This window comes from Solanum verrucosum, unplaced genomic scaffold (genome assembly GCF_900185275.1).
Source record: "Solanum verrucosum unplaced genomic scaffold, falcon-dt-bn FXZP01000041.1, whole genome shotgun sequence".
In the NCBI taxonomy this organism is placed as follows: Eukaryota; Viridiplantae; Streptophyta; class Magnoliopsida; order Solanales; family Solanaceae; genus Solanum; species Solanum verrucosum.
The window spans coordinates 681035-695871 of record NW_026020250.1 but is presented as its reverse complement, the minus strand read 5'-3'; the positions used below and the strand labels follow the sequence as shown (position 1 = coordinate 695871).

Sequence of the window (14837 nt, the reverse complement as noted above, 5' to 3'; positions counted from 1 at the left end):
GTGTTATGCAGAAGCTAATAATTCTTTGGAAAGACTGTAACATAATAACATCATTATTTTAGCAGATCATTGTGTTAATATGTGTGTCCAGAGCAGAGTTTGTAAGAAGAAATGAGCCTCTACAAAAGTAGTACTACATGTCTTGATATACATCACTATACTTTATAATACAAAGATGCCTCTATTGTTTGAAGTCCCAAAAACATATATAGCTATGTCCAATATCTAAGGTCTCTGCATGTTTGAGCTTGACGACGCGAACAGAGCTCTGCCCTCCAATTTGAAATTGCATAAGCATGTCATGTTTCCTATGAAGCAAATATTCCAAACCATTCAAAACTTGCAATAATTTGAAGCCATAAGAGATGAAGTACAACGATGCAAGGGTCGTTTGTTAAACAGAAAAGCTCTTAAATGCATCCCTGCAATTAAGTAGACATGAAATGTTTAGTTCATGAACTAAGCTCACATTAAAAAGATTACCTTATCTGGGATATTATACGTAAATAATTATACTAGTAAACTGACCTATTGAGACATTGAGATGTTCATATACTTGGCTTTTTAAGCCGTCCCGATAAACTAATTGAGGAATCAACTCCTGTAAGTAATAGCTCTTTCAATTTAAGCATACTGACATCATCTGTGCACGTTACTTCAGACAACCCCTTTGGATAATGAATATGCAAAACTTCAAGTTGCAGAAAGCTATAACCATTTGCCTCGCCCGAGAGATCCATCTTTTTTTCATTATACCTGCAGGCAGCCATTTTAAGTTTTCTTAATTTAGGCAATGTCTTAAGCACTGCCAGTAGATAACGGTCTACCATAAAGTAGACAAGAGTAAGCTTGACGAGATTTGGAGGGAATGCTTCAGATTTCAAGGCCATTGTTCTGTCAACACACAAATGCAACTTAACAATATTTGGATAGGATGACAAGTTTATTTGCTCACTCGGGTCACTGGAAAACATGAGCTTCAGAACCTCCAGCACCTTTGGCACAGGGCTAAATGTTGATAATATCTTAACGGTGGAATCAGACACTCCTCGTATACCCAGTTTTCTTAAATTGATCAATCGGTGCAATAATCTCGGTTCAAAAAATTTATCAGGTATCCACATCAAGGTTTGTAGATTATTAGGAAGCAATGAGTACATGTTTGGGTAAAATGGGCTTATAGAAAAGCAATTGTTAGATGCTTGTCCATAATCTGTACAAAGATGTCTCAATTGTTTAGACTTCCAAACACCAGAAGGAAGTTGAATGAATCCATGTCGATCAATATCTATGGTCTCTAGACGTGTGAGCTTGACAATACTATTTGGCAGTTTTCCAAAAATATCCCCCTCCAATCTCAAATAGCGTAAGTAAGTCATGTTCCCAAATTTGCTAGGGATAGTGACATTTTCTTTAAGATATCGAGGCACGACTACAACCAATGTGTGCAATAATTTGAAGTCAAAATGAGCCAGGTGAGAAAATATGGAAGGGTTTTTTGTGAAACAGAAAAGTACACGAAGCTTCTCAAGCTTTGGATTTGAACGGAAGAACTCATCCATGACATTGTCAGAGTAGAATGTAATCCTTCGAAGCCTAGCAACATTGCCGGGATCACCAAATGCATCGTGCGCGGTGTGAAAGAAGTTACTTTCCTTAGCCAAGTCCACACACAAACTATGTAACAAGTCATGTATGTGACAACTTGAAATTCTTCCATTATATGTCCTTTTGGCAAGTTCAATCAAGTTTCTAGAAACCAAATCATTTAGGACATCCTCCGCCAAATCCTCAGCCTCTCGTCTATTACCACTATTTACTACTATCAACTTCTCAGCAATCCACATATTTGTCAAATCAAAAGCACGAATTTCATGGTCCTCAGGGTAAAGGCCGAAGTACAAGAAACATGACCTTGATGCAATAGGCAAATCATTGTAACTCAGAGCCAATACCTTAGCACATCCATCTTGAACTTTATGGCCCATACTCTCAAGTACTCTGTTCCACGCATGTTCTGTTCTTTCTCTTGCCCTTAACATGCCTGCAGTCACCACTATGGCTAGCGGTATACCTCCACATCTCCCAACTATACTTCTACCAATATTTACCAAGTCAGGTGAAGCATTGGCCCAATTAATATTATCATCAAAATTAAAGATTTTCTTGGTAAAGAGTTCAAAGCTTTTTTCCGATTCTAGGGGTTGCAATGCATGGAGGGAGAATTCCCCTTCTATGTATCTGCCTACATTACTATTTCGAGACGTGATAATTATTCTACTGCCAACTTTTGAATCACATTCGGGAAGGACAAGTTTCAGATCATCCCAAATTTCAACATCCCAAATGTCATCTAGGAGGATAACATACCTTTTTATTTTCAAGAGTGATCGCAGGTTGTCCTCCAAATTTTCCTTCCTTTTCTTTTCCGTCAGTCCAACTTCCTTGGCTATGCCGAGTAAGATTTCTCCCGCTCTTGGCTGTTGTGAAACGTAGACCAGTCCAGAACACTCAAATTGATCACGAACGAGCCTATAAAGTTTCTTGGCAAGAGTTGTTTTCCCCAGACCGGGCATGCCAACAATGGAAACAACTCCATAATGCAAATCTTGATCAAGTAATTTGGCTTGTAGCATATTGAAGTCATCATCCAAACCGATGACCTCTGTTTCATCAGCATGAAGGAATAATCTTCTCCGGTCCCATAGAACACAATCATCATTATTGTTATCTGTATCTATGATGTTGTAAGTTGTCCTTATACGGTCAATGTCAATAACCCTTCTTTTTATCTTCTCAATCTCCATAGCAAACTCATCTGCTAAAGAAACCGTCTTAAGGCAACAAATGAACTTATTGGATTGTTGAATTTTTGGAAGGAACTCATCTAAGAGATCCTCCACATCACCTGCAAGTTGTTGAATATCTTTTAACAAGTTTTTCACCCTTGAATCTCCTCCAGCTTCCTTGGTCTTAGCGTTGTCTACATATGATCGAATGTGTCTCATTTCTCTCTGGATCCAATCGATGTCCTCTTTCAACCAATATAAATGCGTTCCTTCTTGAATCAGTAGATTTCCAGCTATTTCTATAGATTTATTGATTACTGATGTAAGAAGAATTTCAGCCATTTTTTTTCTCTTTTTCCGTAGCTACAAAAAAAAACACCCGAGTATGAGTAGATCAGCTTAAACTCATTCAACCTATACTATTTGCTTTTGCTTTAGCTTTTTAGTGGTAGTTGGAGTCCACTGCCAAGTCTCCTAATAATAATGTCAAGAGGTAAATGATAAAGAAGAAAAGGAGAGAAAACGTGGGGCAGCTGCACATTAATGAAAACGGAGAAATATCTTCTTTCTATAACAATCATTTTCTCGGTAACAATATGTTTTTCTTAAAAAAATCATTTTATATTATATTACCTTTATTTCATACTTTCTTCGTTCCTAATTACTTGTCCACATTTCTTTTTTTGTTGTCTCTAATTATTTGTTCATTTTGACAAATCAAGAAAGGATAAATTTTTTTACCTATTATACCCCCAATTAATTACTTTGAAAAAGATAGAACTTCATGACAATCTTAAGTTTTTAATTCATTAACTTTATAATTAATAGGGGTAAAATGGTAAACTTACTATGTCAATTATTATTTTCTTAATAGATGTGTTAGAAAATGGTCTAATATACCCCTCAACTTTGTCATTTGGAGCTGATATGCCCCTCGTTATGAAAGTGACTCATATATACCCTTACCGTTATACAAACGGCTCACATATACCCCTACCATTACAAAATGAGCTCACGTATACCCTTCATTTAACGGAAGTGAAAAAATTAGTTTTAAATTTCTATTTTTGACTTTTGATTTTTTTTTTTAAAAATCATTTAGGGGCATATATGATTTTTCTAGCAAATTTCAAGGTATGTTATAATTTTTTTCGAACATAAATTATTTTTTGACTTCTTGATTATCATTATTTGAGTTTCTTATTCTTATTTTATTTTTTTCTTTCATTCCTTAGTGCAAAGAAAAAAAATTTAAAACTACTTTTTTGTTGCTATATTATAATTTAAAACTATTTTTTCCGGATATATTGTAATTTAGTTTTTGTATTTGAAGAAAAAAATTGGGTCATCTATAATAAATTTTACAAGAATATTAGCGAAACTTAAATAAATTTGACCATCAAAATAATAAATCTAAATTAATCATTGAAACGAAAAAAAGTTAAAAAATAATAATATATGTTTGAGGAGGATTAAATATACCCATATGGGATTATATTTTTTTAAAATAATAAAAAAATTAAACTAATTTTTTTTTCACTTCCGTTAGAGGAAAAGGGTATATGTGAGTCATTTGTATAACAGTAGGGATATATATGAGCCACTTTCATAATGAGGGGTATATCAGCTCTAAATGACAAAGTTGAGGGGAATATCAAACCCTTTTCCCACTTAAAAATGGACAAGTAATTAGGGACAGAGGGAGTATTAAGTGAATTTTTGAAGTTTTTTCATTGTTCAAAGTTTAAGATGGATGTTTGAAATTCTTTCCAAACTTGTCCTTTCATTTATTGAAGTTCTATATTTTCTAGGAAATAAATTACACTACTTACAAAGTTATATTTATGATTTCACAAAGAAAAAACAATGGAATCATGATTTAAATTATGTCCGTGCATGTTTTTCTTAAGATATACGCATTGCCTCACAAATTCAGTTAATATGAAATAGAGGGAGTAATATACTAATTCTGCACATGCGTCCTAAGCAAATTGATAGAAATGACTAACAAAAAATTCAAAATGAAATAGTACAAGCTGAAATTCATGAACAATCCGAATATCCAAACGACTTCTTTGTTGAATGACAAATTATTATATATTGTCTGAATCTATAAAATCAAACAACAAAAATTGGTTAGGTAATTAAAGTGTAGATTGAGTTACATTTTGATATTATTAGGTACAAACATATAAGTTCATCTGGAACCTCCAAAAACTTATATAGAAGCAAGGATCCTTGACAATGATTTTTAAGGTTCCACATCTTAAATATTAAACACATTATAATTATTTGACAAAGACAAAAAAACACAATAAAAGAAAAATTACTCTTCTGCAGAAGTAAATTGGCACAAGCAAATTTTAAGTTGTACTTGCAGTACATAATGTCACAAAGTTTATATATACTTCCTGAAAAAAAAAAAGTTTCTAAACATAGAGTAGCATAATATACTACAATTTGATTAGAAATGTTTAATTGTACTAATAAGTATAAAAATAATCTCTAGTGGCCAGAGTTCAGTACCTCTATTCTGACTGGTTAATTATATTACAAGATAGTACTTAAAATAATACACAAAAATAATATATATTTCGAAAAAGGATAAAAAATATTCTTGAACTATTTGAAAAGGTTTAAATATACCCTTCATTCATTTATTGGGTTAAAAATACCCCTTACTCCATCTTTTTGACTTAATTTTACCCTTAAATCCTTTAAAACTAACGGCCCTCCTTTCTTTTCTTCTTCTTATTATTATTATACATGAAATATATTTATATTTATTGGATAAAATTAAATCCCCAACTCATAAAAAAAATCCAATCCGCCCTTACCCATTTTGTAGAACTTTCTTTTTTATGAACATTCATAGAAAATAACTAAATGAAATGTACATACCTTTGTAGAAATCTTCAACTCGTCTCGATTATTTCTACTAATGAGAAGCCAGAAAAGGGTTATACATATGGTAGATTGATTATTCCATTTATAATAAATCAATTAATGAGAAAAAATTAAGATTACAAATTAGATTATTCATAATGTAGTTAAATTGGTACCAAAAGAAAATCAAAAGTTTTTCAGTTTATTATTCTTTCATTTGTTAACCAATATTTTAAAATAACTAAAATAACATTCATTGTAAGTAGTAACTCAACTTTATAGAGTTATTTTGGTATTTCAACTTTTTTTGTTTCCACTTTTAATAATACTAATTGTTGAATATGTGTCTTGCACGTGTATCTCACGCTAAAGTATTGATATTCTAAAATGATATATATTTGAAGTATGTATGTGATGCAAATCGTATGAGGAAAATATGAGTGTAAATTGATGAATTATTTCCTCAAATTTTGTTAAACTTCGAACTTATTCAACTATGGCAAATCACAATTGCGAATTTTTATGAAGAATAAGAGTAGACAACTTAAAAAAATCGTAATCCAAAATGAGAAGGGACCCCTCTATTTATAGCTAACAAATGGAAGTATGAATATGTGCTAATTGTGCTTTATCAAAAAATTCGCAACTATTTGAAAAACTCACAACTCATTGGAAAAGTCACAATTCTTTAAAAAAGTCACAACTCATCAGAAAATGCACAGTCTTCCGGAAAAGTCACAACTCATCAGAAAATTACAACCCTTCAATATGAAGAGGTGTCTACTTTAGTTATTATATAATATATAATTAAATAAATAAATGAGATAAGGTACAAGTACACCTAAACTATAACCAAAATCTCAGAAATACACCTTAACTAAAATAAGGTCCTATTACCCCTGGTAATAGACCCATTTTTAATGTTAAAAATCTGATACTTCTATATACCTTTTTGACTTACCAATATCCCCTTGCCGCTTCTATATACCTTGTTACATCTGCCCTCTAACATATTCAGTAGTACAGTCATGCCATGCTTGAGACATTTCCTAATCCTACTTTGTGTTCCTTTTTTAATTTGTTAATATTATAAGCAAAATAATTCTTATATGAATTTGTTGAAAACTCTAATACTTTTTCTTTATAATTATTATTTTAAAATTAGGTATACGTGCATTAGGCAAGTGTGCGTGTATTATTTAAGTTTCATCCATTTCTTATTTTCTATTGTCTATGTGAATAAACGATTTTTGATTGTCATTAGGAAAATATTTTTAAATTACAATTCAAAATTTATTTACAATATAATCTTATTGTAAATTCTCATGTAATTTCTATAATGTTATCAATTACGATTCAAAAGTTTTGTAGTAATTTTTTATTTTTATTTTATAATCTTCATAAATTCTCAGGTAATTTATATATTTGTTTTGTAGAGACATAAGTTTGATCAATTAAATAGGTCTATTATTTTTTAAAATGATGATTTAATGACATGGCATATCAACTAGAATAGAAGGAGACTTTTGTGGTATTTAGTATTTACTTTTTTGGATAAAAAGTAGTAATAATATTATTCACTTTCTATTTTTTTCAAAAATAAATAAATATTGTAAGCATGAATTTCAAAATACACAATTAATTTTATTGTAATAGTTAATTGACATTTAATATTATTGATTCATTATACAATTTATGATTAATGATGTAAGTTAGCATTCATGAGTGATTTGACTATCACTATTTTTTTGAATGTATGTGTATAAATATTCAAAATTGATGATATTATAGTACGTTTTAAAAACATATTCTTCATAACATAAAAAAATAAAACGTTTAATTATAATAAAAGATTCTTAAGTATGAAAATTTATTCTTAATAAACTAATATAATTTTAAAAAAAAATAATATGATCATTATTTTAGTTAAATGGGTTCAATGAATCAAATTACTCTCTTATTAAAAAAAAGACTTTAATGACATGTCATGCGAACTAGGAGAGAGTGAGGATTTTGAAGTGTCAAGTATATGTGGAGGAAAATAGTAATAGTTGAGTGATATTTTGATCCTAAGTGAAACATAAATAATATTTCAAGGAAATTTTCTAAACTTGGGTGACTATTTTGGGAATTGACTCTATAAAATATAGCTCTATTTACCTAAAATATGTTCATAAAGTTATCATAGTAGAGTTTTCATTATGATTAATAATTATAGAACATTATAATTAGCTTACTGTTGTAAAACTAAAGCAAAATAAGACAAGAAATATAGAAGATGAAAACAATAAAAATATTGAGACAAGATGTGAGAGTATTTCTTATTCTTCAAAGCATTCAAGTCCATACAATATGAACCCTTATGCCTCTATTTATAGTATAACATAGGGGCATACAAAAGGTTAGTCATAAACATGACATGAATATAATGGAGGTTATGGAGGTGAAATGTTACAAGAATAATGGTCATAAAGGTGGAGGTTATCTTAATGGAGGGAAGTAATTAAGATAATTAATTAGTCATAGTAACTTATTGGTGTTGTGGACACATATATCATAATATTTTATAACACTCCCCCTTGTATGTCCATAGATAATGTGCCTTGTTAAAATCTTATTAGGAAAAAACCCTGTGGGAAAAAATCCTAGTGAAAGAAAAAGAGTACACAAATCTTTTAATACTCTTTGAATGTTGCCTTGTTAAAAACCTTACCAGGAAAATCCAATTGGGATAAAATCATAGTTAAGGAAAAGAGTACAACACGTATTTTCTCCCCCTGATAAAAACTTTACTTGATATCTCGGAAGTGATGCATTCCAATCTTATATCACAACTTCTCAAATATTGATGTTGACAATCCTTAGTGAATAAGTTTACAAGATTATCACTTGAATGGGTTTTTGAACGTCTATCTCACCATTTTGTTGAAGATCATGGGTGAAAAAGACTTTGGTGAAATATACTCTGTCCGATCTCCTTTGATTGTATCCTCCCTTCAATTGAGCTATATATATCATTTTTCGTTTATTGTGGCTGGAATATCCTTTTCAAAAGAAAATCACATATTTTCTAAATATGATAAATCATGATTCCAACCAAACACACTCCCGACTTACTTTATAGATCAATATTATTTCTGCATGATTTGAAGAAGTGGTTACTAATGTTTGATTCTTTGAATGCCAAGATATTGTTGTGCCTCCATATGTAAATAAATAGCCCGTTTGCGATCGAGCTTTATGCGGATCAAATAAATATTCTGCATCTATATAATCAAATTATTTCTGACTCGGAGATTGATCATTTCAATTTTATCGAAGCTCGTCTTTTCTTCTCAAAGAAAATCACACATCTTCAATGTGTTGAGTCACTTGCTTTGTTAGTTGCTTGTCATAATTGAATGATAATATGACAATCCTTTCACATAACTTTCGTTATTTATATCAAATAATCTTCTAGCATTTGCATAACCAACAATCTATAAGTGCACCAATTGCACTAATACATGGCATTTTAAATCATTTTTATGAGATCAAAAAGATTTTTCTCTGTATTAAGCAGTCTCAAAACCATTGGGTACTTAATGGAATTGCTTTAAGACCTTTTAAATCCTTCAAGGATTTTCATATAACATTCATCGTCTAGTTAGACATAATAATCATTCATTATACATATTCAAGTATTTCATCTATTGTTAGACTGAAAGAAGTCTCATTGCATCCACTACTAGAGAATATATCTCCATTTAATAATGTCAGGATTTTTGCAAAAATCCTTTATGCCCCGAGGCACAAATCGTACTTTATATCTCACGGTTATACTTTCGCACAATGATTCATTTGTACCCCACTGACATCTATTTTGATCTATGAACTATAAGTTCAAAAACATCACTTTTCTAAGTGAAACAAAATATACTTGAATAGTGCATTTTATTTGGCCAATCACTTATCTCCATATATGACAAATTTGAATTTAAGATCCTTGTAATCATTTATAGCATTGAGTGCTACTTCATATCAAAGATACCATTGACAGTCATTTTGATTCGATTCCAATACGACATAACTTATCGAGATCTCTTCATTTTCATCATTTTCAGGTACCTGAACCTTTGCCAAGGTTTTATGAAGTGTTATGTCATAGTGCTCTTTCAAAGCACTTACCTCATTATCATGACCATTTTGATAATTTGCTCCTCTCCTTCCTCAAGGAGTTTTACGTTTGGAATCGATTGGCCTATCACGCTTCTGGCGTACCATAGACTTCCCTTCAAGGACTATTTATTGGATCATTTGCAACTTAATTAAAATATTGGGTCAGCAAATACATTTGGCGAATTATTTGCAACATTGTGCAAATGAATTATCTCTGAACTTCAAGTTCACATTTTTTTAACAAGGATCTAGATAATTCACCCCGTACATAATTTTCAGCTGCTAAACATATCTCCCCCTAATGTTAGGAAATCTAATATTTACCCCCAACCTCATTTTGGGATCCATCTTTTTGCGTGGTGGAGCAATAAAATCATATGTGCACACATCAAATTTTTAGATGGAAATTATTTGGTTCCTAACCCTGAACCAATTGTGATGGGAGAACCTTGTTGGCTTGATGCATACATGTTAAATAAACTCATCTCAGAACAAATTTTATTTGAGAGATTTGTTCTCATAATCAATGGTCTAGCTATAATTGGAGGCATATAATTTTTGCTAAACCAACAAGCATTATCAACATAATTTTATAGTTTGGAACTGTACTCTTACTTTAGCAATTAGAGCAAACAACCTTACAAAAACCAATTTGTAAGTTGATAACAAACGCACATGTGACCATACCATAAATGCATCTATTAAATCATAATAGTAAGAGGTCCACATGGCAGGTGAACGGGCCCATATTCACCTTTCTATATGTTCCAAATAATTTCAGGGGATACAATCCCAACCTTAGCTGGTACATTGATTATTTTATCATGAGAACAAGCAACACAAGAGAATTCTTGAAGAATCTTTTATTTCTTCAAACATATAGCCACGTGAATTCTCAATTTCTTTTGCATCACATTTGAACCGAAATGGCCAACTAGTTATGCCAACTGATATTTATTCTAGTAAACTTTTGGTTTAATTTTGCATGTGATTCCTTCATCTTGCCCTTATTTTATTCAACAAACAAGAGAAAGACGGGTAACCTTTTATGTAAATATTCATAATCTGCTTTGATTGTAGTAATCTAAAGATATTTAGTCTTTTCAATAATTTACATCTCAATATAATATTTTTTTCAATTCCTCCGAAACTTAAAATGTTTCTTTTGAGACTTACTACAACCTCAATATTATGAACTATTTTATTTTATGGATAGTAACAAATTAGTCCTTCTGAAACTTTCAATTAATTTTGTGTACTACCAAAAATTTCACAACACCATTCTTATGGTGACCATCTCCTTCAAGGAGAAAATTATTGTTATTGTCATGGTTAAAATTATTAGACTCATTTCTTGACAACCAATGACAAATTTGTGTTGCCACACAACAATAATTATTTTGATCATGGCCACAACCCTTATATGAAAGAATTATTTCTTTCTTTTGTTCTTCAATAGTTCATAGTTTAACTTACCACAATGTTTGTGTAGTACTCAAAGTATATGACTAAATGACCATTTATGTCAAATTTTTTTTTCAATCTCTCAAACCTTCCGTAGAGGTGAGATGTGACATTTATCTAACCATACATGAACTGTCCTTATCCATACGAACACAAGTCACATTCTCTTCAAGAAATGACCATAACCATTTGTACATACTCCATAAGTTTTTATTAGTCATACTTTGACATTATCAAATTTATTTGACCCACCTCAATATCACTTTAAAAGGTCATATGTACTAAATGTACTACCACTTTGTATTCTTTTGTTTTGATGGAGGATTTTCAAAATATTTCAAATTAGATTGCACCAACAACAATGTGCCCGATAAATTTTCATACTTTGATGAATAAAAATTACCTTCACATTTGAAGGACCATCTTAAGAAACAATGGGCCCAATAACCTTTCATACCACTTTGATGGACAAAATTACCTTCACATTTGAAGGACCATCTTAAGAACCCATAATGTTCTTCCTTTTAATTACCACAATGATGACCATTAACATTTTACCACACCCATATTCATACATTCAACCACTTGTCATTTTTCAGATATATTATGCATTGCTACCACATTCACATATGAGAATGGAGCAAATTAATTGGGCAAATTTCATGACTTTCAGTCAAAAGTATACAACTATATGTTAGTCATCATCATATCATCACTATAGTGCATTAGGACATAAACCCAATGTCTTACCCATATAAAGACGCCTTTGGTCATAAATCTATGAGATTTGAACCCAACTTCTTATTATGATGGTGCACCGAGACTTTACTCGATGTCTTACCCATTTGGTGCGGTGAAACTTGAATTCACCGTCTTACCCTCAATCAATGTCTTAATAAACCAAATGCATTTCCAAAAAATAAATATTGAATACCATAAATATAATCTGAATTTGACTTAAAATTGAATAAAAACTAATTAATTAGAACATGTTGGAACCACATAAAAGTCCAAAGTTAAAATAAATTAAAACATTTTAATAGTCCCTCTCAACACTGTTATGAAGATCATCATAATTTACTAACTATTTTAAAATAACTACAAAACAATCTTTGTTAGTACAAATAATATATAGGATATGAAGTATACCTTGCAACCGAAAAATTACTAGGATAATTCATAAAAATCAAGAAATACCTACCATTGATTCTTGACGGAGAATGAGCAACTCGTGTTGATAACGTGTTGTAAAACTAAAGCAAAATAAGACAAGAAATATAGAAGATGAAAACAATAGAAATATAGAGACAAGATATGAGAGTATTTCTTATTCTTCAAAGTATTCAAGTCCATACAATATGAACCCTTATGCCTCTATTTATAGTGTAACATAGAGGCATACAAAAGGTTAGTCATAAACATGACATTAACATGAATATAATGGAGGAGGTTATTGAGGTTAAAGGTTACAAGAATAATGGTCATAAAGGTGGAGGTTATCTTCATAATGGAGGGAAGTAGTGGAGATAATTAGTCATAGTAACTTCTTGGTATAGTGGACATCCATATCATAATATTTTATAACACTTACAATCAATTAGTATTTGTCACTTTTCTTTTTCATCTCAAAAATACTATTTATTTTTCTATAGAAAATTTGTTACACATATTGAAAAAAATAAAAAAATATCATGATTTTTATAAAGCAAAAAAATAAAAAAAAGATTGATTATTTAAAAGTAAAATAAACATTTAGAACATTCAATTATGAAAAAGGGAGGATACTGTTTATTATTCAAATTTGAGAGGGGTGCAGGGGAGAATCTGATTTAGGGTGTGATCGATACGAAGGAAAATATTTTACATAGAATTACTTTTGTAAAATGTCTTTTAGAAAAATAAGTGGGGTTTTTAAATATAATTTCTTATATTTATGTAAACAAAAATATTATTCTAAAAATATTTGTAGTAATTTTGACAAATACCATGGAAAGTGAGGTGGTGGGAAAGTTGTTGAAATAGTTTTCTCCTTTTTAAGGAACTTATATTTTTCTAGAAAAAATATTTTTCAAATTTTTTGAACAAACAAACATGAAAAAAATTAAAAATCCAGTTTCTAATCCTATCATGACTCAACCCACTGGGTTGTGGGGCACCTACTCTAACACTGGAGAACCCTCAATCCCCAAATCGGTTAAGACATGCGGAAATTAATCAACACGAAATCTAACACCCTATAAATATATTTAAAAACTCTTAGCTTGATTTAAAACCAAAGTTGATTGAAAAGAACACACTAACATTCACAATGAACTAATCTAAACAAGTGTAAGAGCTACTAAAAATATAGTTTATGAAAGAATAAGACACAACTCCCACCATAAAGAAAGAGGAGTAGAAGCTGTCAAAGATCACAATCGCATTCACCTATGCAACATCATTGAATCTTGCAACCATACTATGTCAAGTGGCATAACAACAATAATATCAGTGCAAACAAAATGTACTGGTAGGCATCATTGGTCGACCTGAACCTACCACATAATATAAAGTAGACATTCAGAAAAAAACATGCTATAAGAAAGTTAAACCACCCCAACTTTTTATCAACCTACTTCTACCATCCCAGGTATAATGCCCATAAACTAATACAGTTGATCCCAACTCCCTTCCTCATTCTGTTGTCAACTCTTCCATTAAACATTAGACCATCTTGCCACTCTAAGCTTCCCACGCCTCCCGGTTATGCCACCCAAAGGCTTCCCATGCTTTAATGACCCTGAAGGTCATTTTACCCCTCCCGATAGTTGCCCCGAGTCTCTTTTGATCATTTTCTGAAGTTTGTTTTGAAATTTGATTGTAAAGTTGTGATTTTTGGAAGTTATAGAGTTTTGAAGGGTTTTTTTTGTAAACGTATATTTGATTTATAACCAAAAAAAATATGTACAATATAGTTTCGACAGCCTGGAAAAGTTGCACCTTCATACAATCAGTAAAACCAAAATATACTATGACATTACTAAACAAGAGGCCTATGTAGTTTATACAGGATAGTCAACTAATCTTGCTAAAATCGTTTTCCATGTTGCAATGCCTCTCCCTCTAATAAGTATATGTAGCATCATATCTTTGATCATTGGATCTGAGTGAAAAGGTCGTCTTTGGAAGCAAATACAGTTTTGAGCTTGCCACACCATGTAGACAACCAGAGCAAAGGCACAACTAGTTAACTCAGCTAGGCCACCTCTGCTTCTTGCAAGTAGGCTCATCCATTGCACTTCAGTTCCGAGTCCATGATTTGTCTTTTATAATCCATCCACTGTAATACATGACTCCATATATTACTAGTCTCTCTACATTCAAAGAACAAATGAGTAAATGTCTCCATATGTTGTCTACGGAAAACACATTCAGGGGGTATGGTGATACCAAACGTCAGCATCCTCTCAACTGTTGCATGTCTTTTCTGAATAACCAGCCAAAGGATGAATTTATGTCGAGGGTGAATTCTTGGATGTAGATTTAAATGTTTCCAGGTAA

At 31.2% G+C, this 14837-nt stretch overlaps 2 protein-coding genes across 3 annotated transcripts in view; one reads left to right on the top strand and one right to left on the bottom strand.

Annotated features, from left to right (window-relative positions):
* Nucleotides 1-14837, top strand: part of LOC125833069 (uncharacterized) — a 1066246-nt gene that overhangs the window by 393127 nt on the left and 658282 nt on the right. The gene's annotated exons all lie outside the window — the stretch shown is intronic.
* On the bottom strand, nucleotides 549-3136 carry LOC125833058 (toMV resistance protein Tm-2(2)-like). The gene has a single exon (XM_049512214.1). It carries the CDS (start codon nucleotides 3129-3131, stop codon nucleotides 549-551), a length of 2583 nt encoding a protein of 860 aa, XP_049368171.1. The 5' UTR covers nucleotides 3132-3136.